At 33.0% G+C, this 22133-nt stretch overlaps 3 protein-coding genes across 4 annotated transcripts; 1 reads left to right on the forward strand and 2 right to left on the reverse strand.

Annotated features, from left to right (window-relative positions):
• Positions 1 to 3421: 3421 nt before the first annotated feature.
• On the reverse strand, positions 3422 to 9509 carry LOC125052837 (nucleolysin TIAR). 2 transcript variants are annotated; one of them, XM_047653868.1, is made up of 4 exons: positions 8450 to 9506; positions 8276 to 8371; positions 6475 to 6559; positions 3422 to 5139 (listed from the first exon to the last, which is right to left on the reverse strand). In XM_047653868.1, exons 1-4 carry the CDS (start codon positions 9311 to 9313, stop codon positions 5021 to 5023), a joined length of 1164 nt encoding a protein of 387 aa, XP_047509824.1. In that variant the 5' UTR covers positions 9314 to 9506; the 3' UTR covers positions 3422 to 5020. The 2 variants fall into 2 exon arrangements, with proteins under 2 accessions (XP_047509824.1, XP_047509813.1); XM_047653857.1 differs by having other exon boundaries at positions 8276 to 9509.
• Positions 9510 to 11201: 1692 nt separating this feature from the next.
• On the reverse strand, positions 11202 to 15429 carry LOC125053927. The gene is made up of 5 exons (XM_047655590.1): positions 15426 to 15429; positions 14974 to 15123; positions 14365 to 14399; positions 12139 to 12227; positions 11202 to 11624 (listed from the first exon to the last, which is right to left on the reverse strand). Exons 1-5 carry the CDS (start codon positions 15427 to 15429, stop codon positions 11339 to 11341), a joined length of 564 nt encoding a protein of 187 aa, XP_047511546.1. The 3' UTR covers positions 11202 to 11338.
• Positions 15430 to 16135: 706 nt separating this feature from the next.
• On the forward strand, positions 16136 to 21799 carry LOC125050385 (zinc transporter 7). The gene is made up of 4 exons (XM_047650221.1): positions 16136 to 16301; positions 16379 to 16620; positions 16709 to 16926; positions 19900 to 21799. Exons 2-4 carry the CDS (start codon positions 16431 to 16433, stop codon positions 20524 to 20526), a joined length of 1035 nt encoding a protein of 344 aa, XP_047506177.1. The 5' UTR covers positions 16136 to 16301; positions 16379 to 16430; the 3' UTR covers positions 20527 to 21799.
• Positions 21800 to 22133: the final 334 nt, after the last annotated feature.

A 22133-nucleotide genomic window follows, 5' to 3' on the forward strand; every position in this document is an offset into this window, starting at 1 on the left:
ACAAAGAATAACAATTAACTGTCGGTAAACGGAAAAATAAACAGCTCAACATGAACCAACATAAAATAACAAAACAAAATACTTCCCCAAGCCGACTGGTCATCGTGGGGAAAAATGACCACGACCCTCTAAAGGAAAAAAATAACACTAACATGAAAAATAACACTAACATGAAAAACAAAGTAAATGACATCCACATAGCAACTATTAACTGTCGATCTCTTAGAACACCTGAAAAACTCCAAGAACTAGAGCTGGCAATAGAAGAGTTAAAGTGGGATATTATAGGTATTAGCGAAATGCGCAGATTTGGAGAAGGTATAGAAAACCATGGCAAATACGTACTACATTATAAAGGGGAGACGCCCGGGCTGTATGGAGTTGGATTCATGGTGAAAGCAAATCTAGTCAACAACATAGAAGAACTTAGTGGATTCTCGGAACGTATTGCAATCCTTAATATAAAACTGCCCGTGAACGGAGATAAAGAAGAGAGATGGTCTATTATACAGGCATATTCACCAACTGAATCTGATAAAAAAGAGGACGTAAAAACAATTGAGGAATTCTATGAAAATCTCCAAAACGCTATTGATAACGCACACAAAAACGTCATCGTGATGGGAGACTTTAATGGACAAATTGGGATTCAAAATAGTGGGGAAGAAAATACCATAGGAAACTATGGGTATGGAAATAGAAGCAAAAACGGAACAAGACTAGTAAACTTTGCACTGGAAAACAGATTAAGTATTCTAAACAGTTTTTATAAAAGGAAACCATCAAAAAAATGGACATGGATCTCACCCAATGGACAATATAGGAATGAAATCGATTTTATTATGTCTAATAATAGAAAAGCCTTCAAGAACATTTCGATCATAAACAATTTAAACTTCCACACAGACCATAGGATGGTTCGAGTTGCGATGTCAGGAATGTTCAAGAAAACAAGACGATTTCAAAATAAACAATTAGCGGTACAATACTCAGGTGACCCTAAACTATTACTTAATAATCTTCAAACATCTCTAGATGCCGCGGAATTAGAGAAGAAAGAATATCCATCGATACAAGAAAAATACAACCTATTACTAAATCAACTAAAAACAGTAACCAGAAAAACAAACAAAAGTATCAAGAAAGAAGTCTCACTTACAATCAAACAATTATTACAAGAACGGAAAGAACTTTTACGACAAAAGGAAATTAAAGGAAACCGCCAAAGAGTAACAGAAGTAAGCAAAAAGATCAGTGAACAACTTAGGAAAGAAAGAAAAACTAAAAGATCTAATACAATGAAAAGTTACATAGAAAAGACAGGAGGAATAAAAAAGGCATTGAAGGAGTTAAACTACAAAAAGGACTGGATACCAAGTATGAGAAAGAAAGATGGCAATAATACAGGTAAAAGACTCGAAATATTAAAAATCGCTACAGAATTCTACCGAAACTTATACCGAAGTCAAAAAGAGAAAGACACTATAAAAGAAAACGACGAAATAACTAATGAAGAATATATACCGGAAATAATGAAGGAAGAAACCATAAAAGCAATAAATACACAAAAACTCGATAAAGCCCCTGGATCTGATCTTGTTACAAACGAACTTCTAAAAGCAACGTTACCAGTAATCGCTCCAAGACTTACAGATATATTTAATGAAATTATCAAAACGGAAAACATTCCAGAGGATTGGACAAAATCTACAATTATACTACTACATAAAAAAGGTGACAAAGGAGATATAGCAAATTACAGACCAATCAGTTTAATGTCCAATATTTACAAAGTGTTTTCAAAAATAATATTATCTAGAATCACAAACACACTTGAAGAAAATCAACCCAAAGAACAAGCTGGATTCCGTAGACATTTTTCAACAATAGACCACATACACGCCCTTAGACAAATACTCCAGAAATTTAAAGAATATAACAAAATTTACTACATAGGGTTCGTGGATTTCAACAAAGCATTCGACACACTTGAACATAGATTTATCTGGGACGCATTAAAAGATCAAGGCGTACATGCAAAATACATACGGATACTGAAAAACGTATACACAAAAAGCACCGCACAAGTAAAACTAGAATCTATAGGCGAAGAATTTCCGGTTGAGAGAGGTGTACGCCAGGGAGACCCAATTTCACCAAAAATATTTGCAGCAGTTCTGGAAATGATATTCAGAAATCTGGATTGGACGAATAAAGGACTAAATATAAATGGCGAAAATCTGAGTCACCTACGCTTTGCAGACGACCTAATCTTATTTTCGGAAAACCCGAAAACCCTAAAGGAAATGTTGCAACAGTTAGCGGAAGAAAGTAAGAAGGCAGGCCTGTCAATGAACTTAACGAAAACAAAAGTAATGTCTAACTCCTCACAAACAGAGTCCATAACAGTAAATGATGAAGAAATAGAGTATGTAAAGGAGTATGTGTATTTGGGACAGTTAATATCTACTGAGGAATGTATGCAAAAAGAAATAGAAAGAAGAATAACTAATACTTGGAAGAGATATTGGTCACTCAGTGAAGTCATGAAGAACCAGGATATGTCTATGAGGAACAAGAGGAGAATATACAATATGTGTATCTTACCATGCTTACTATATGGGTGCCAAACATGGGCATTGACAGAAGAACAAGCAAGGAAAATAAAAGTTTGTCAGAATGGAATGGAGAGAAGCACAATAGGAATTAAAAGAAAAGACCGAGTTAAACTAAAATGTATCAAAAACAAAACAAAATTTAAGAATGCATACACAACATACAGGTGCTTAAAGTGGAGGTGGGCTGGACATATGATAAGAGAGAAGAAGGAGAAATGGACGAGAATAATAACAGAATGGCAACCACGAGATAGTAAAAGAAACAGAGGCAGACAGACTAGAAGATGGGAGGACGACATCAAAAAAGTGGCGGGCCCAATATGGACGCGCATAGCGAAAAATAGAACAGAGTGGAAATCTTTAGAGGAGGCCTATGTCGAAAGACAAGCTGAAATGTAGAAACGACCGTTTACCGATACCGGATTTATGAAAAGAAAAGAAACTGTTAAAAGTTATAAACGTATTTGTAAGAAAAATTACTGTAAAAATAAGTTCAGCAATAAAGGCTATTTTATTTTATTTTATTTATTTTATTATAGAAAATCGCTGGCATTTAATTATTATATAATACAGAGTGAAAATCCTGCCTTTATTTAGTTCAGCAATAGTAAGGAACCTTTATCCTGATGGGGTTAAATCACGATCAAATCAAAAAGTGATTAATCAACTTAAATTATTTATTTCTCTTTTTACAAAAAGATATCAGGAATTTACAATAATTTTCATTTAACCACTTTCAATAAATCACAGGTTTCAATGCCATTAAATAGAGCATACAAATATCTTGTAAATCAAACACCGGATCCAGACCCACTGCTTTATTGACTCACCAGTGTTCCATACAATAAATCATAACAATTATTGAGACAAACAAAACAACATGCCGAACTTAAATACGTCAAACGGTCTGGCGATTCCGTAGTGTTCCGGACTCAGTCTGCCTTCGGGGCTTCCAATAAATATCAAATATGTACACGAGCCCACTCGCGACACAACCTCCCTTAAATATAACTTTTTTTTTAAATTTATAATTTATTTCGTTATGTCCTATCTATGTGTGGGCGCCGAAAGAAACAAAAACATTCCATGGCGCTTTCTCAATCAACTCTGCCCATAAACAATCGACTCTAGTTTGCGCACTTCCACCCGCTGTCAGGTCATCCGGATGTCAGAACACAAACATTACACTGGACGAAACCTGGCTAGATACAGATATTCTGTAAAGTTATTTGTAGTGTTGTAAGGCATAGGAAGGCTGAGATTATCTCAATAGATCTCGGTTATGGTACGATAAAACGAGGTCAATCTCAACAGTCATTAGCGAATCGACAAGCTCAAAGGTAGATCTGTGATTGGCTAATAATGTTGATTGGAATGTTTAGAAGATCAACACAGACGAAATACTTTGCAAAATAAACGGGCAACTTAATGTTCAACAAATATAAAGGTAGAAATTTGTCTTAAAGTAGTAACTTTACTTAATATAATTAGGTCTGTGTTGGAGAACGTCGTTTTATAAGTACCATAAAAATAAATTAATCTGAGCGTTAGTACCGTTACTATAGCACCGTTCAAGAAACGCGAGGTTTTAACGGTGGCTATATTTAAAAAGTGTAAAATTGAAACTCGATTTTTAAACATGTCTGACAAAACAAAGCAAAATAAAATTTGTAGAATGTGTATACAATTAAAAAGATATATAGCTCGGTATATGCCGCGCATAAACTGCAGAAAGAGGGAATTCGGTAACAAATCAATAGTATTAAAGACTCATTCTTTACAGTGAGAGAATTTATCGCAGTGAAGGCAAATAATGGACAGAACATTTATTGCTTACAAGACCTTATAGATGTTTTGTCCAAAGGACAAAATGTAGCATAGAATCAAGAAAAGGGGTTTGAGACTTGAGTATTGTTGTGTGATGCTGAATTACACAAACAATTTTTTTAGTATAAACCAATTTAACAAGACATTTGAACATCACGTTCACGCGATGCATCCGATGTCAGAAGTAAAAAACATTTTGTAAACCTAACTTAAATGTATTTGTTTTTAATTGTATGTATATAAAAAGGTCCGCCTGGCGCAGGTCGACACCCCATCCCCCGATGACGTTTATAAGATTAAATAAACCCTAATTCAATCTAAACATAACTGGGCCTGCGGCGACCGTGAAGTCCAAACGGGAACCCTACTGAGATGACTACCATTGTCGAAAACTGTCAGACATTTCTTGAAAATGTTAGCCATAATCTAATGAGACGCGCCAGAGACAGTCTTCCCGCGACCTCAATAGGCCAGGACGTGTCTATGGGATGTCGTCAACTCGGGCCGTGCGCGCGTAGGCGGGTGTGTGTGCGCTCGGTATTGTCCAGTGTAAGGTATGCGTGTGCGTGTGACGGCTACTGGGAGGGGTACTGCGCCGAGGGCATGGCCGACGCGTACATGACGGGCTGGGCCGACCCGCCCCACGACCCGCCGTTTGCGCCTGCACCGCCCGGCATGCTCATGCGATATCCAGCTGGAATTATATTTTTGCGCTTGAATGAGTCTGTAAGTGTATAGGCTCATACAAGATACAAGTTATACTAGACCTATAGCTTCATTTATTTAGCTCTTGAGATCGTGCGACCAGCTGCATACCAATGGATTTTATATCTATGTGCGCAATTGCTAATACAGAGAAAGATACCATCGCGTGTCAACCAGAGCTAAGCCTTAAGCGAGTCCAAGGGTAAAATTCAGTTGAGGCTTAGCACTAAGTATGACCTCTTTAAGTTCGTCTTCTTTGGATATAACATGCCAATGTAATTTCAATACATGTATACTTAGTGCTAAGTCTCAATTTTGCTATAAAATCCAAAGTTGACAGCGTGTGTCAAGCACAAAAGGCTGATCGCTAGCCTATAAAGAAAAATTATCATGCAAAAACGCAGATATCTTAGGCATTGTCACTGTCATTAGTATTATATTATGTTTGTATGGAATAATAATAATATATACCAAAATTCTTTAACTAAGTTACTGTGCTCTTAATGCTAATGATGCATAGTATGCTTAGAAAGATTTAGCAATTAAATAATATCGCAATATAGTAAAATTTCTTAAGTTTAATCTATACATATAAAATACTTGTGTTTGTAACCAAATTCCACCGAAACGCCTTTACCAATTTCTATGAAATATTTTCTGTAGATTCGGTCTGAGACTTAAAAAAAACCCGTGGCGCCACAACCTGTGCCGTCGACTATTTGGGTCTAATGCATGCCCGTTTCCTTCCGATGTTTTTCTTCACTATACAAGCGAGTTTTAAATGCGCATATAGACTAAAAGTCCATTGGTGCACAGCCTAAGGGATGAGATTAGCACCTTCATTGCTCTTCTGTTTTCAACGTCTGAGAATAGACTATATTCCCTATAGGTGATAAGGGACAACCCTTAAAATTCTTGTATTATTTTTAGGACGAAATCGATATTCTTTTATGATTTGAAAAATCTTTTTTGATGCAATTTATTATATGTAATAGCATTATAAGTATTGTAAATTTTTTGGCCAGGTCAGCTAATATTGATGTAATAATCAAATCAAATATAATTCAACAACATATTTTATATTATTTCTAGATTAATTGCAACAATTTGATTGATAAGAAAGAATCAATTCAATTCAATCAATTGAATCTTGATAATTTCGGATAAGGTGTAGAACGCACTATATAAATTCAGTCATTCCATAAATAAAATAATCCATTCATTGCTTTTGAATAATTCAGATATATTTGTATTCAAGGCAACATTTTTTTTAAATTATAAGCAAATAACCACTACCTATAGATGGTCTATTTTAAATTCTTACCAGCTGCTGCTGCTTGCGGATTGTTGTATGCGGCATATTGCTGATAATATCCAGGCGCCATATAGCCTTGTATTGCAGGGTAACCCTGTAAAGTTTTAAAAAAGTAAATTAAGTGACTTAAAGTATAAACTTATGGCTTAAACATACACTTTTATTTGACCCAAACTTTGTAAAAATCAATGCTTGTTAAGTCAATTTTTTTTTTTTACTATGAACTAGTAAGAAATCCCACCATTATGGTTGGTAGACTCAGTTGGTGGTGTGCGTAAATCCCACTATTATCACATATCACAAATATACATTATGATGCATGCACATCATTAGCAACAATGGGTCAATAGAATGTAGACTGTACATCGCTATATCTATAAGTCATTTAAGTGAGCGTAAAATGAGTCAATATAGTTCAAATACACATTTTTGAACGAAGGTATAACAGTACTCAGCTGAATGTCTAGGTGTCAAAATATAAAACAAATAACCCTTTACTTGTATTTTATATGTTAACTAGTGGACCCCACAGACATTGTCCTGCATGATATTTCAAGCTATTAGGATATTAAAGTATGAAAGTACCGACTGCAGCGCCACCTGCCGGGCTGATTTGTGAATCTAAACCATTCCCAGATCCCCTTGAACACACACATAAAATTTCATCAAAATCGGTCCAGTCGTTTAAGAGAAGTTTAGTGACATACACACTCACAGAAGAATTATATATATAAAGATATTCATTATATTATGACAAAAATATTATACATTTTATAGTTTTATGAAATTTTATTATTTTTTTTAATATTAATATTATATGCAGAACTTGGCATTATATTTGACCGACTTATTTTTTTAATCTGGGAATTTAAAAAAATATATTGTTATAATATATCTGTCTGTAGTACAATATACATTTCCAAATGAGCAAATTCATCAGCTAGTTACCTACTATACCTAACCTCTATATAATAATGTGTACAAATTATTTTATAAGTTTATAACCATTTTGTAGTGTTTATCTTATGTTGCAAGAAATTACCAGTCTATTGAAAAAAATTGCCAGACAATTGTAAAGTGTACAAGCTCTATCATTTCATAATATATATTCATTTTATAGGACCGGGAAACAAGCAGACGGGCCTTTTAGAATCAAGATGCTTACTTGCATGTTGCAGGTTTGAAGGGAAAAGTATACTCTCTCTTAAAGAAATAAGTGAACAGATTGGAAATATGTAAGTGAAACTGTGAGTAAACATAGTTGTAAAATTCACAACAGTAATAATTTAGTTATTTTAAGTTAATTTTTATCTTACTATATCAGTAGTTAGAAGCTAAATTAAATAAAATGTACAACACCGATAAATTTCCTAATTGAAAACCATGTACTTCCTCAATATCATTTCAAAACCTAATCAATCATATCAACATTTTTCAGAAGAATTAAAAAGTTTATGCATGTTACTAGGTTTTTTGAAATAAGTCCACCAAAAAGTCAGATATGGTATTGAAGCCAAAAGTCATAATTGACATTTTCTTGTAAATTAACTTGAAACCAACTATGGGATGATGCTCACTAATTAAATATATATTCAGAATTATTTACTAATAATAATAATTTTTAATTCAATCAACCTTCAACAATAAAAATATCAATTTATAGGAAAGAATAAAGGAACCAATCCTTTATAAATCTCTCTATTTCCATTATACACAGATTTCATCAGATAACGATTCTTTAGGATTAAACAGTACATAGTATTTACAAAATATTATTTTTAACCATTTTGTTGAAGCAGAGATTATTTACCTGAGCATACCAGTATCCCATGCCTTGTTGATATGGATATGGGTATTGTGATTGTGCTCCCATTGCTGGTGGTGCAGTTGGTGGATTACTTGTACTCTGAAAAAATAGTGATAGATATCCATAACTCAAATAAACAACAAATATTAAACAGTTAGGTATATTTGTTTTATATACCTGACTTTCATTGCCTCCATTTTCTTTCCCCCAGAAGCATTTTACAGTATGTCCACTAATTTCTGTGTTATGTATTGCTTCTATAGCGTGAGCCGCTGCTTCTTTAGTGGTAAATCTAATAAACGCATAACCTTTATCCCTGAACACTCTTATATCTTGTATTGGACCAAATTGTAAAAATGTGTTTTGCATTAAATCTTCAGTAATTATGTTACTAGTAAAGCCTCCACAATACACTGTGGTGTTTGTTGGTGAGCTTTGGTTGTAAACCTCGTCAAAAGTAGGTTGTTTTGCTCTCTTGCTAGTTGGAGCTCCTTCATTCGTACCCTTAGCTGGAGGCTTGCGCGTCGACCAATTAGTACGTATAGAACGCGATCCCAACCACTGACCATTCATAGCCTGTATCGCAGATTCAGCGTCTGCTTTTTTCACAAATGATACGAACGCATAACCTTTAGATTTAAGTGTTTGTGGGTCGCGCACTATTCGACAATTCGAAATTTCACCGAATGGTGCAAAAGCGTCTCGAAGAATATGTGTCTCTATCTCTGGCGACAGGTCACCCACGAATATGTGGTGATGGTTGCTCGTATCTGTCTTGGGTTGATTACCCGGACTTGTAGCCCAGTTAACCTTCATTTCCTTGTCAAGAAACACTCGCTTGTTCATGGCGGCCAGAGCCGTAGCCGCCGCCGAATGATTCGTAAACTCAAGGAACGCATAAGGATCGTTACCTGGTTCCCGTATTATTTTGCAACCTTTTACCTCGCCTATTTGTCCAAATAACGCGCATAAGAATTCCTCTGTCACACTCGCGTCTAAATTTCCGACGTAGAGAGTTTTCGGGTGGCTTTCGTCGCCCATATTAGCTTATCGTAATCTAGCGGATACTTTATTGCGACTATTAACACTAATATTGAAATATATGCTACACAACGTGTTATTTCATCACATAAAATATTTGATGACGGATAAAGAAAGAAAAATGTCGCAAACAGTGCCTATAACTTCTTGAAAGACGTTGCTGTTGACTCGTGAAACGTTCACTTTCGGAAACAAACGCATCTATAGTCGAATTTCCGGTAGAATTTATTCAAAAACTTAGAGGGAAAAAAATTAATAAATCAATTTAAGGTGGTAATTGCTTTTATATCATTGCTGTTTTTTAAGCGTCTTATTAAATAAAATTTCTACTTGCTTCTAGAATTTATTTATGTCTATTTACAATAAATAATACTATTTAAAAACTATTATAATATATCTACATCAAACCACAGACAACATATTTTTTTTTTAGGCCGGAAGTGTGTGTCTCAATGATATTTCTACGAAGGATCATAGAATTCATACAATTACCAATGCCCCATAGACTATATCAAAATAACAGATATGAAAGAATTTAAGTAAATAAAGTTTAATAAAATTGCTAATACTTTCATTGAACTTAAATGTATTTTCTTCTTTCAATGTAGGTAACCGTAACCCAGACTTTATAAAGAAACTACGTAATACCCAGATCCAGATATTACATTATTACCCCTACTGGCCCTCCGCTCTACAACCTCACAAACTTTCCCTCTGTAATATACAGCGAGAAGCCAAATTTTAATTACATGTCCATAGGATACTTCTTATTTCATATATTTTTAACTTATTGACTATTATACTTTTGGCAGAGAATCACTGAACATTTTGATTTGTGTAACTAGGCATAATAGCCTATTTTTGGTGTAGGTACTTAGAATTGAAGTAAATTAAGCTAGTGCAGGCCTACTCCTCATATGGCACAAAACATACAAATTTCTTTGTCTGTTTCAGTACATGCTGCTTGATAATTTTACATGGTAAAGTGCTTATCTGGTACCTATCCAGAATTGTTAAGCAAGAAATTTATATTCACCCTAATTGTCATTTATTTTAGAATAGATAGTTTGTAACCTATAGGTATTGTAGAAAATGCATTATATATGAGGTGTACTTCAGTAACCAGTAAGTACTTTGTCAATCTATGTATATATGTATTTATATATAGCAAGAAAAAATACTAAATACTAATAACCTAAATTTTTGCAAACAATAAAAACAATACAAAGCTTAAATTGTACTTTGCTTTCAGTTCTTCCCACATTAATAACTACACTAATTATTCATTATTTAATTAGTCACCTACACTATACAACTTTTTTTTCAATACTACACATATTCAATTCCCCTCTCAACTCTTTCAAAAAAGATATCCTTAGAACACAATCATAATATGTATAGATTCACTGAATCAAGCCAATTTGAACACACACCCATACACTACATGCATTCTTTGTAATATTATTGTATAGTCTATAAGCATTTTAATTGGAGTGTTAATATAAACATTATTTTGTATTATACTTAGTAAGCTTTTTCTAGATAAATAAATATGATATATAAATGTAATGATATGATAGATATCATATTTGCCTTAAGCCTGTTAATTTTAGGAATATTTAACTATGAAAATAAATAATAATATGTCATCATAGGCACAAATTTTGGAAGCACTTTAAATGAAAAAAATTTAGTGTGGTTTGTTTTTTTGTCTAGATAGCAGTGCATTTTAACCTAAATTCATTAATTTTGTTAATTAGATGGTAACATGATGTTATATAATTTAAAGCCTTTCTCAATAAAAAGGAATATCCACCACAAAAAGGTTTTTTTTTTAGTTCAAACCAGTATATAAATACAATTGCTATATACATTAAAAAAAAATCTGTTTTTATATGGATTATTTTAACCATTTAATTAACACATTTTTACGTTATAATATTCATATTTAACTTAAAATTACATGTTGCCTCAAGTAAAGTGCAACTCTTGGAGTTGGAGCATACTGCTACCCGGTTTAATTAATTAATCCCAAATTTCATCATCAAGAGCATTTTGTTGTTTTTGTTTTTGTAATGGCTGCTTAAAGGCAGGTTGATAAAATAATTGTTTGCCCATTTGAGTTCCTAATTTACATTCTTTCATATGCTCAGCAAGATCGTTTTGAGGCATCCTGTGACTATGGTCAAATGGACAAAAAGCCCAGTCTGATTTGAAATCTGGGCACTTAGTTAGGTGCCTTTGAATTCTTGATCGAGGAACACGGTGATAAGCGTTATACGGGCAAGAGATATAGGGATCGTCCATGATACTAAAACAATACGATTAAGTTAATAATTTAGTAGCTAAAGTAGTAACGCTTTTTAATGTTTTTCAATTTGCACTTGTAAAATTGATGATTGAACTTTACTAACAAAAAAATCATACCTATTTTCTTTTAGAATCGTTTGAAAAAGGAAAAAAAGTGTTAAGATTATTTATAAATGATTATAAACTCTTCTTAATATCGAAATAAAATTCAAATTTTAATTTTCCAAACAGATTTTACAAATTCACAGAGTAGACGTAGGTACTAGTTTATCCGACGTCCGACACAGATATCTAAACATAATATGATAGATATTTATAATCCAATAAATTTTTGGACGTACGGTACGAAGTTTAATTTTTCAATCCTACCCTTTTTCATAAAACATTAATCCCTTTAATTGCACTATGTTAACTAAAACACCGTTCTGTTTCTCCTCACTTTTCACAACAGTGTTAATTTTACAGAAGAAGACGAAAGAGTACTTTGTTTACATTTATTTATATATTAAATGTACCTGCAGTCGCAGCTGAATACTTTAATATGTCTCCGCAATCTTTTGTTTAGATTAAGGTACAGTCGACTCTCGATAATTTGACACTCGTTAATTTGAATCAATCGATAATTTGAAAAAAAAAATCCGGTCCCTTGAAAAATACTCGATAAATTGAATAAAATCAATGATAATTGGTCCCTTCGGTAATTTGAAGTTGAAAAAAAGTATTATCTTGCTCGCCAACATGCGATTATTTGAAATCCGGTCTTCCCTACTCTCTATAATTTGAAGCGTTTATCCTGCACATACCAATCGTTTGTTTACATACATGCACAGACTTGTCACTTGTATACATAAATGAGCTATGAGTAAGTTCGCATTCCAGTCTTTTGTGAATAGTTGTTATAATAATTGTTAATACATAATAAGAATATAGAAATAATAAGTAACAAATTTTTATCAAATTCTTATTTCCTTCTGTCGCCCCTCCCCCTCGTGGTTATTCAAACACTTGTTTTTTGAACTCTTGATAATTTGAAATTTATCTCTGGTCCCTTGAGTTTCAAATTATCGAGAGTCGACTGTATAACTTTTAAGGCAACAAGTACCCATCCACTGTAAATTGTAAACATTACGCGCTGAAAAGAAAAAAATATATATTTCATGTTTTCAGATACTATGATTTAAGTTAGCTTATTAATATTATGTACAATTCTGTACACAACAAATTAAATCAAGTGTTTCTACAAAACGGTCCATTGCGTCCTAAGAGGCAATGTAAAAAAAAGAATAAAAATCGCAGTATTTTAGGTTCCAACCTCCAAGCAACTATTAAGGGTATTTATTATTCGAAACAATTGTAAAACATTCTATGCTATTTCAGTGACATTCCAAGGTAGATTTTTTTGAAGTGAAACTTATTTAGGCGCATGAGGGTAAAATTTTTACAGATGAAATGCAATAATAATATTAGCGTCACGAAGATGTGCAGTGTTTTTGTCGAAGAAAAGGGAGAGAGCAATTGAGACCTATTGAGGGAGAGAGTGAGAAATGCGAACGTAGCATGAAGCAAATAGATTTGGAGCGAGCATAATATTAGAACTATAGATGGCAATTCTGTCGCATAACGTCTTGTGCAATAAACGCAGATTTTTTATTTATTTATACATAAAATAATAAATCTATATATATAATAAAACTAAGTCGATAAAATGTGCGTGCCGATAAAACTTAAAAAGGAGTCCCGACACGATAAAGGGACTTATGTGGTGTGATAGTCCTTTATCCCCCCTCGAACAAGAAAGTTCCCGTTTTAATCTAAAGGGCATGTTTTTAAAGATATAAGGGACTTTCCGACCCTTCAACTTGGAAATTAAGTGCAGTGGCGCCATCTGTTATCGAATATTTGAACTTCATTCAGGATTTGGAGTTAAAGCGACATAATTTTAGTTATCCAAATTAGTTCTCAAAATATTTAAAAATTTAGGTTTTTAAATTTCGCGCCTTTACTACATACGCTACCGCTACAGAAGCTAGAAAGTTCCCGTTTTAATCTAAAGGGCGTGTTTCTAAAGATATAAGGAACTTTCCAACCCTACAACTTGGAAATTAAGTATAGTGGCGCCATCTGTTATCGAATATTTGAACTTCATTCAGGACAACGATTGTTTGGGTTGCATTTCCAAAAGCGTTGCGAGCAATTGTAGCATGTGTAGTAGTGACACGAAATTTAAAATTCCAATTTCAATAAAGTCTTAAATTTAATTTGTTGCTATAATAAAGTTATTAAATTTTGTGTATTTATACGTCATTAGCTAACTTATATTTTGGAGTTAAAGCGACATAATTTTAGTTATCCAAATTAGTTCTCAAAACATTAAAAATTTAGGTTTTTAAATTTCGCGCCTTTACTACATACGCTACCGCTACAGAAGCTAGAAAGTTCCCGTTTTAATCTAAAGGGCGTGTTTCTAAAGATATAAGGAACAAGAATTGCGAAAAAACTCTGAAATAATGGGAGGAGCTCTACTCATACTCTCAGGAGATTTTCGACAAACACTTCCAGTTATTCCCAAGTCAACATCAGCAGACGAGATCAATGCATGCTTGAAAAAATCACATCTCTGGCCACAAGTACAAATACTGCAATTAACAAAAAACATGAGAGTTGAATTATCAAGAGATGAAACAACAGGACAATTTGCTAAAATACTTTTACAAATCGGCGAAGGTACATATCCTACTGACCAAACGACCGGCCTCATTGAACTTAATAGTGATTTCTGTAATATAGTCACTACTGAAGACGAACTAATCGACAAAATTTATCCAAATATTATTCAGAACTATACTAATGCAGAGTGGTTATTTCAAAGAGCAATTTTGGCCACTAAAAATAATATTGTTGACGATATCAATTTTAATATTCTAAAGAAAATACCTGGTGAAGAGAAAATATATAAATCGATCGATACGATGGTATCCATTGAAGAAAGTGTCAACTTCCCCACTGAATTTCTAAACTCTTTACAAGTACCAGGAATGCCATTACACTGCCTTCGTCTGAAAATTGGAACTCCAATCATACTACTCAGAAATCTCAACTCCCCAAAATTATGTAATGGAACTAGAATGATCGTAAAACAGCTATCGAATAATATCATTGAAGCTGAACTTATTTCTGGAAAGACCAAAGGACAGACAGTATTTATACCTAGAATACCTCTGATCTCTTCGGAATTGCCATTTCAATTTAAAAGACTGCAGTTTCCAATAAAATTAGCCTTTAGTTTTACAATTAACAAAGCGCAAGGACAAACTTTAAAATATTGTGGCATTAACCTCAAAGAATCCTGCTTCTTTCACGGTCAGCTATATGTAGCTTGCTCAAGAGTAGGAAATCCGAAAAATTTATGTATATATACTCCGGACAATAAAATGAAAAATGTTGTTTATAAACAAGTATTGTAAATAATGAGAAAACGTTTTCAATAAACTTTTTTTTTACTTTTTACGTCATAGTTTATTTTTTTATTTCGACTCTAGCACGTCATCTTATATCAACTCCCGGGCGAAGCCGGGTTTTTTAGCTAGTCTATATATATTATCATTAGCACGTATGCAGTGTGTAAACAGTGTGAATATAGATATACAAAAACATTGAGTGATCATATACTGGTACATGATCATCTATTGGGGCTTTTACCTTAGTAATAATTAATTTACAAAGAAGTAGCCCTTCTGACATATTGTGTACTTTGTACGCACGCACTTTTTTATTTTGTTACGAATTTATTGTTTAGATGTACACATTTTTTGTAGGTGCTTCCATTCTTCTATTTCCTTTGAACTTTGACAAAAAAAATCCGTCGAATTTATAACCTCCTCTTTCGGTTTTTTTGAAATCGGAAAAAGATTAGATTCTTGCTGCACTATATCGGTATGTCCTACTTTATTAATATAGATTTCACTTTTCCTATTCTGTAGCAATGATGCCAACTTGGGGTTTTTTCCCCAAAGTTACGGGGGATTAAGATGTCAAGAAGGTTTTTTTAGAGGGTAGATATATTTACGTGGATTTTTAACTTTTTTCAAAAACTTTTTGAATTAAAACTTATTTATAGTTTGTATTAACCTTCGAACCCACGCAACAAACAAATATAAACTCTAAGCGTGGCTAAACCTAATACTAAAAAGTACAAAAAGCTTTGAAAAATATATATGACAACAAAATGAAGAAAAAGCTGAAAAGGAAAAACTAAATTTTATGTATATGTTTAAAATGCACCCGCATAACTACAAGAGCTATTTTATACTACTTCAATTTTTTCAATTTCATATTTGAAATTACCTCTCAAAATTAGTGTACAATAAAAATGTAGGGCCTAGGGGTATTTAGTCTATATTTAGTGTTATATGAAGTTGGTTCTAGGGGAAATGTTTTGTAGGAGTTGGTATCACTGTTCGTGCATATACTACATTAGTACAGAGTACAGACTACATTATATTGACATATTTATGATATAAAATTTTATTTAAAATTCTATAAAATATTAAATTAGTGTCTGTATTATTATTAATTTATTATTATCATCGTTATTACGTTGTTTAACCATGCATTTATTAGTTTTAATATAGATTTTGGTCATGTTGGCTATTTAAGTACAAACACTTTATTATAATAGGTATTTTTTGTTCCTCTGGTTGAGGTTATTGATACTGTAGGAGTACACGTATACACTATTTATTTGTGGATTTTTAGGAGTTCAAAGAAATGAGGTGAAATTATTTTTGGAAAGAAACAATAAGTTACAATGCTGCCCTTGACGCAAAAGGATACAAAAATTTCGAGAGGGCCAATTAGCGGAATCCGGGAAAAAATTAGTAACTGGTTTAGACTAATTTATTCTGATCAAAATTCCCGAAATTTATTTCTCTTCCTTATATTAAACTTGTCCTTTGCTTTTGTTGAGCTGTTTTATGGTGTATGGACAAATAGCTTGGGTGAGTTTAATTGATAAATATTGTTAAAATACTTCTATTAAGAAAAATTACTTTTAAAAGTTATTTATGATTCAATAAATTTTTGTAGGTTTAATATCTGATGCATTCCATATGTTCTTTGACTGTACTGGATTAGTTGCTGGCTTGACAGCATCACTCATATCTAAATGGCGATCAAATGAAAGATTTTCATATGGATATGCCAGAGCAGAGGTTCTTGCTGGTTTTGTAAATGGACTTTTCCTGTTATTTATTGCATTCTTCATCATGAGTGAGGCTGTTGAAAGAGCAATTGAACCACCAGAGGTATGTGAAAACACCATAATAGTCAAGTTTTCTTAATAATCATGACCTTATTAGTTCACACTAAAAACTTCTAATAAAAAGTTCTGCTCAGTCTGACTGATGATTAAATAAAAATATCACACATAAAAAAAATATTTTCTTCTGTTTGTTAAACATACTTAGCCCAAATAAAACCATCTTGCCTAATAATGGAAATTTATGGCCTATGTATAATAATGTATTATATATAGAGTAAACTCAAACTCAAAATATTGGCTTTTTTTACACGCTTTATATTAGCTTCACCTGTATGTATGTATGTATGTATGTAACCGACTCCTTCGGACTCGATTTTGACCCACTTTTAACAGACAGATTTAATTCAAACTTTGTGCACCTGTCAAAGATGGATGACAATGCAATAATCCGAAAAAAAAAAATGAAAAAAATTTAACTAAAAAATAAATAATAGTTTAAAAAAAATAAAAAAACACGCTTTTAAAGCACATCAAACTAAAAATCATGGATTGCTCGATAGACGAAAAATATGGCACAGAGCGCCCCACGCTTTTTCACAATAATACCAGTATTTTTTGTTCATTACCATTTTCAGCCTAAATTAGGAATTATTTTTCACTTTTTAGTTTGATGTGCTTTAAAAGCGTGTTTTTTAGTTTTTTTTAACTATTATTTATTACTTAATGATGCTAAAGTAAGGTTCTAAATATACTAATAAATAAAGTTGAATTTAAAAATTATTTTATTACTAAATTGTAAACATGAATTGAACTTTATCCTAGGATCATCTATTTTCTATAATGCTCTAAAAAAACATTATATAATTTTAAAATTAATAGTTGTTTGCATTGTGTATGCGATATTGTATTGATATGTAATATTATTCTTTAGAGTGAAAAGTTATTCTAGATACTGGCTAATGTTTGGTATAAACTGTGTGAAATTTCACAATTGTATGTACATGTGCAATTTTTTTCTTATAATATTTATATCAGTTCAAATTATGTACTTATCATTGAATCTTGAATTGATTATTAATACACAAAATATAATATATAATTGATATAAAATAACACTTGCAATTTTAACTTTCTTTTATAAATATATGTTATATTTATTATATGTGGTTTATTTAATTATTGTCCGGGATGGGACAATTATATAAAGTTATATTTTTTTACATGATTACAATTATTAGATTTTTTATAACATTTCTTTAGTATTAAAACATAATTTAATGTTAGGTTTGTCTTCTAATCTATCTAAGATTAGATCCATTTACCAAATAGTTTTAAGAAGCCGATTGTGGCATATTAAAACATTGAATTCAGGCACAGTTATTTTTGTGTAAGTGTAGCAATAGAAAACACAGTCAACACGACTATAGACCATTTAAAAACATCTGGTTTTCTTTAAGGGAAGCGTTCAAGTATTACGTAACGTATTTTTGGTGCTTTTGTAAAACGTTATGGTAGCTGTACACACTCGGCGAGACACCCCGAGACAGGCCGAGGGCGAGAGTGTACAGTAGAGCTCTCGTCTCGCCTCGCTTCCTCGCAGTCGGTCTCGCCTCTCTCGGTCGCCTGTCGGTTTTTTGCGCACGAGTCAAAGGGTCTCGCGAGTAAAACGAGAGCGACCTGTACACACTCGTTCAATCACTTGCTCGATGACTGTGGTTGTGACAGGACGTATCGCACAATGTGGTCTAACGAACGCGAATTTTGGCTGGTATTGCTTCTCTCATAAGAGTATTCTTCTTAGTTATCAACGGAGCAACTTTTTGCAGTAAAAATTGAAAGTCGACTAAAGACATTCTTGTAAAATTATCAAATTGGCCAGAGGGTTCTGCCACTAGCTCTGCCAATTGATTTTCCATGGTGCTGCTGAAATAATGTACAAAATAAATGAATGACATACAAAAGGTAAAACATACATACAAGTAGCAATTTACAATTTTGGATAATATTAAAACTTTATGAACCTAATTACCTATTTCTGTTGCGGTGCATAGTAACCATCCACCATCTTCTTCTTCGCCATGGCTTCGTAATTTTTTTTTTATGGTAAACGTGAAGAAAATTATAATAACTTATTGCACAAAGACAAACAGCAGCAGCGGTTTCCACGTCCATTATTAACGGTGTTTTAAATACAAATAACGTAACGAGTGTGTACAGGCTGCGCTCTTCTCTCGGTCCTCTCGGTCGAGACTCTCGGCGAGAGGCTCTCGCCGAGTGTGTACAGCCACCATTACGATGCGGACAGGGGATTAAATTACGCGTTATTGTTAATATTTTTTTCGACTTACACCACATAATAGTAACTAAAGAGTCACTAGGTGGTCACGAAACGTTTTACTATACTGGGGTACAGTACTGTACTTGGGTACTGAATACGTTACGGCGAGTTACATGGGGGGGGGGTCAATAATCTCCAAAAATTGCGTTACGTAATACTTGAACGCTCTCTAATTCAATAAATGCATTTCATGAAGATTTGTCGCTACTACGTAAAAATGGATTCAAGGTTCAGGTTTGAAGGCAGGTTTTTTGCTAAATGGCAGAATTTAATTAAACCGTGTCATTTGTTGAATAATATTATTAAAACTGCTTAAGTTGCTTTTATGTGCTACTTAAAATTATTTGAAAGCACGTACAAAATCGAAATTTTTAGTGCAAGGTTTGTGGCATAAGTGTAAGAATTCATCTATATATATAAAAATGAATCCCTATTTCCCTTGGTCACGGCATCACGCGTTAACGGCTGGACCGATTTCGCTAATTCTTTTTTGTTGTGTTTGTTATTGTCAGGAGAAGGTTCTTATAAAATAAAATTAAGAACACATATAAAATAATCTATCACATGGCCATTATCGCATTAGTGCTTTATCTTCGTGAAATACATTTCACACGAATGAAGCAGAATACACGTAAAGAAATACTTAGCTATTGTTAAAAACATTTTTTTTAATTTCAGGTGAAACATGAAAGATTACTCTTAGTATCCATTCTTGGATTCATGGTAAATATGGTCGGTATATATGCCTTCCATCACGGTCATGGACACGGCCATGGCGGCCACGGTCACTCACATGGTGGGCATGGTCACTCGCACAATCATGGCCACTCTCATGATGATACTGAAGCGCCGACCGGTGCTGGATCAGCCATCATGCGTGGAGTGTTTCTCCACGTCCTTGCGGATACGTTGGGATCAGTGGGAGTGATTATTTCAGCGATTTTAATGCGTATGTTTGGTTGGATGCGTGCTGACCCAATATGCTCGATGGCTATAGCATTGTTAATTGCCGCGAGTGTGATACCGTTAATAAAAGATTCAGCGGGAGTGTTGATGCAACGGACGCCTTCATCGATTGAGCGATCTTTACCTAATTTATTTACGCGTGTGGTTGGCTTAGCCGGTGTGCATGCAGTCCAGGAACCTCATTTTTGGACTCTCTGTAGTGACGTTCACGTGGGTGCTATAAAATTAGAAGTCGCCAGGGAGGTAGACCCTCGATATATCACTGATCAAGCGGCCAGAATTTTCCGAGACGCCGGCGTGAAACATTTAACAGTACAATTGGATTATTCCCCGCTTTGATGAGTAATCTTGTACGATTTTGTTGTTATGTACTTTTACGTTTAGATAGTGTTTATAATTGTGCCCTAAAATCGTATTATATGTACATACAGATAGAAAGCTGATTGTTACTACCAGTTTTATAATAGTTCAACCAGAAGCTAGCAGAAGCAGATGTGTGTATGTTTAGTGATTTGCTCAGTCCACCAAAATATTTAAAATGTTTTTGTATTTAAGCTTAAGTAGTAATGAGATTGAATAATTAGTTACCACAAAAAATTAAAACCATTTCGCACTGTAAGATTTTATCTCGTTACTTGATATATACTATAAATTTTGTATTATTGTCAAGCACAAAAGGCAAAATTACAGCTATTTATTATGAACCGTTTACTACAGTGAAACGATTTCATTACTTTTTATCTATGGAAACAATTTTCACATAAAATAGCTTTTCATTGTTAGATAGGCGCCCAATACAGGAGCATTCATTCTAGCTGATCTTTTCAACGAATTTATTATCAATCGCTATAAAAAGCTGCCATTATGAAACGTTTATCTGTATTGTACAATTACCAATTGTTGTTAAGAACTAAACAAATATGTTTTCATTTAAAAAATGATTTGAGTGCATTTTTTGGAGAATTTACTCGTTTCATCAAATTAATCTTTCCCAAACAAAGTTTTAAATAAAAAGTTATCCGTTTTATTACTAAAATTATAAATATCTGCACTTATTAAAAAAAAGGGTAATTTATTGAAATTTTGTTTTATAAATATGTAAACATTCCACTATTGCTATTTATGATTTCCGAGAATAGTAAAGTTAATCTCGAAAAAAGTCGGCCATTTCACGATCTTTAATTGTGGATTTTGTTTAACTTCTGCTTAACAATAAAATTGATAATAAGAATAATTCTACCAATAGTTACTACCTTTTATAACTGAATCGATCTAATAAGATTGAGATTCACCATATAATTCTACAATAACCCGATGCTTTTATCTTTTACATTCGGTAATTATTTTATAGCAGAAATATTTTCTAAGTTTATCAATAACCTTTGTTACATATAATGTATGTTTTGTTGTTGTAAAAAACTGTGTCACAAAATTATTTATCTTATTTTTGTAAATGAGAAGATAATAATTTAATTTTTTCTACATACTGATGTAATTTTCCTGCCAATTAGATTTGTTTCTTGTTTATTCATTAATAAATCATTTGGCTTTGCAATCTAATTATGAAAGGTTTAAAAAAAATAGTATTACCAATAAAATCAATTTTATTATTTGTGGGCGTTTTATTTACGCAGTTTGGGTGTAATACTGGTAATGTTATTGCAATTATTTAATAGATTACTTTCAGTTATTTGTAATATTACACTTTTAGACCAGAATATTAACGCCCTTTGCTGTGCAACGCATGATAGAGAAAGATAAGAGAGTGACCTATCAGCAGATACGGGCAAGCCCTACCAATGTATGAGTCAAGTTCAAAAAATATTACACGAACATTTAGGCGTTAGGAAGCTTTGTACAAGATGGATTCCCCATACTTTAACCGACGCCCAGAAACACCTTCGTATGGACTGGTGTCGCCAAATGTTAGATAAGTTCAACGGCGG

The sequence above is a fragment of the Pieris napi genome, chromosome 1 (assembly GCF_905475465.1).
Source record: "Pieris napi chromosome 1, ilPieNapi1.2, whole genome shotgun sequence".
Taxonomy (NCBI): domain Eukaryota; kingdom Metazoa; phylum Arthropoda; class Insecta; order Lepidoptera; family Pieridae; genus Pieris; species Pieris napi.

Bases quoted from the DNA above. Each gene is read 5' to 3' on its own strand.
- LOC125052837 (XM_047653857.1), bottom strand. From the start codon at position 9,313: ATGGGCGACGAAAGCCACCCGAAAACTCTCTACGTCGGAAATTTAGAC. The intron at 6,560-8,275 runs GTAAATAATCTC...AAAACTTTACAG, and splicing joins TGGGATACTGGTATGCTCAG to GGTTACCCTGCAATACAAGG. The intron at 5,140-6,474 runs GTAAGAATTTAA...ATATAATTCCAG, and splicing joins TCCGCAAGCAGCAGCAGCTG to CTGGATATCGCATGAGCATG.
- LOC125053927 (XM_047655590.1), bottom strand. The intron at 12,228-14,364 runs GTCAGTAGGATA...TTGATTCAAATT, and splicing joins TCAATGAGGCCGGTCGTTTG to AACGAGTGTCAAATTATCGA. The intron at 11,625-12,138 runs GTACATTTAATA...GTATTGTTTTAG, and splicing joins GTATTCAGCTGCGACTGCAG to TATCATGGACGATCCCTATA.
- LOC125050385 (XM_047650221.1), top strand. From the start codon at position 16,431: ATGCTGCCCTTGACGCAAAAGGATACAAAAATTTCGAGAGGGCCAATT. The intron at 16,621-16,708 runs GTGAGTTTAATT...AAATTTTTGTAG, and splicing joins TGTATGGACAAATAGCTTGG to GTTTAATATCTGATGCATTC. The intron at 16,927-19,899 runs GTATGTGAAAAC...TTTTAATTTCAG, and splicing joins GAGCAATTGAACCACCAGAG to GTGAAACATGAAAGATTACT.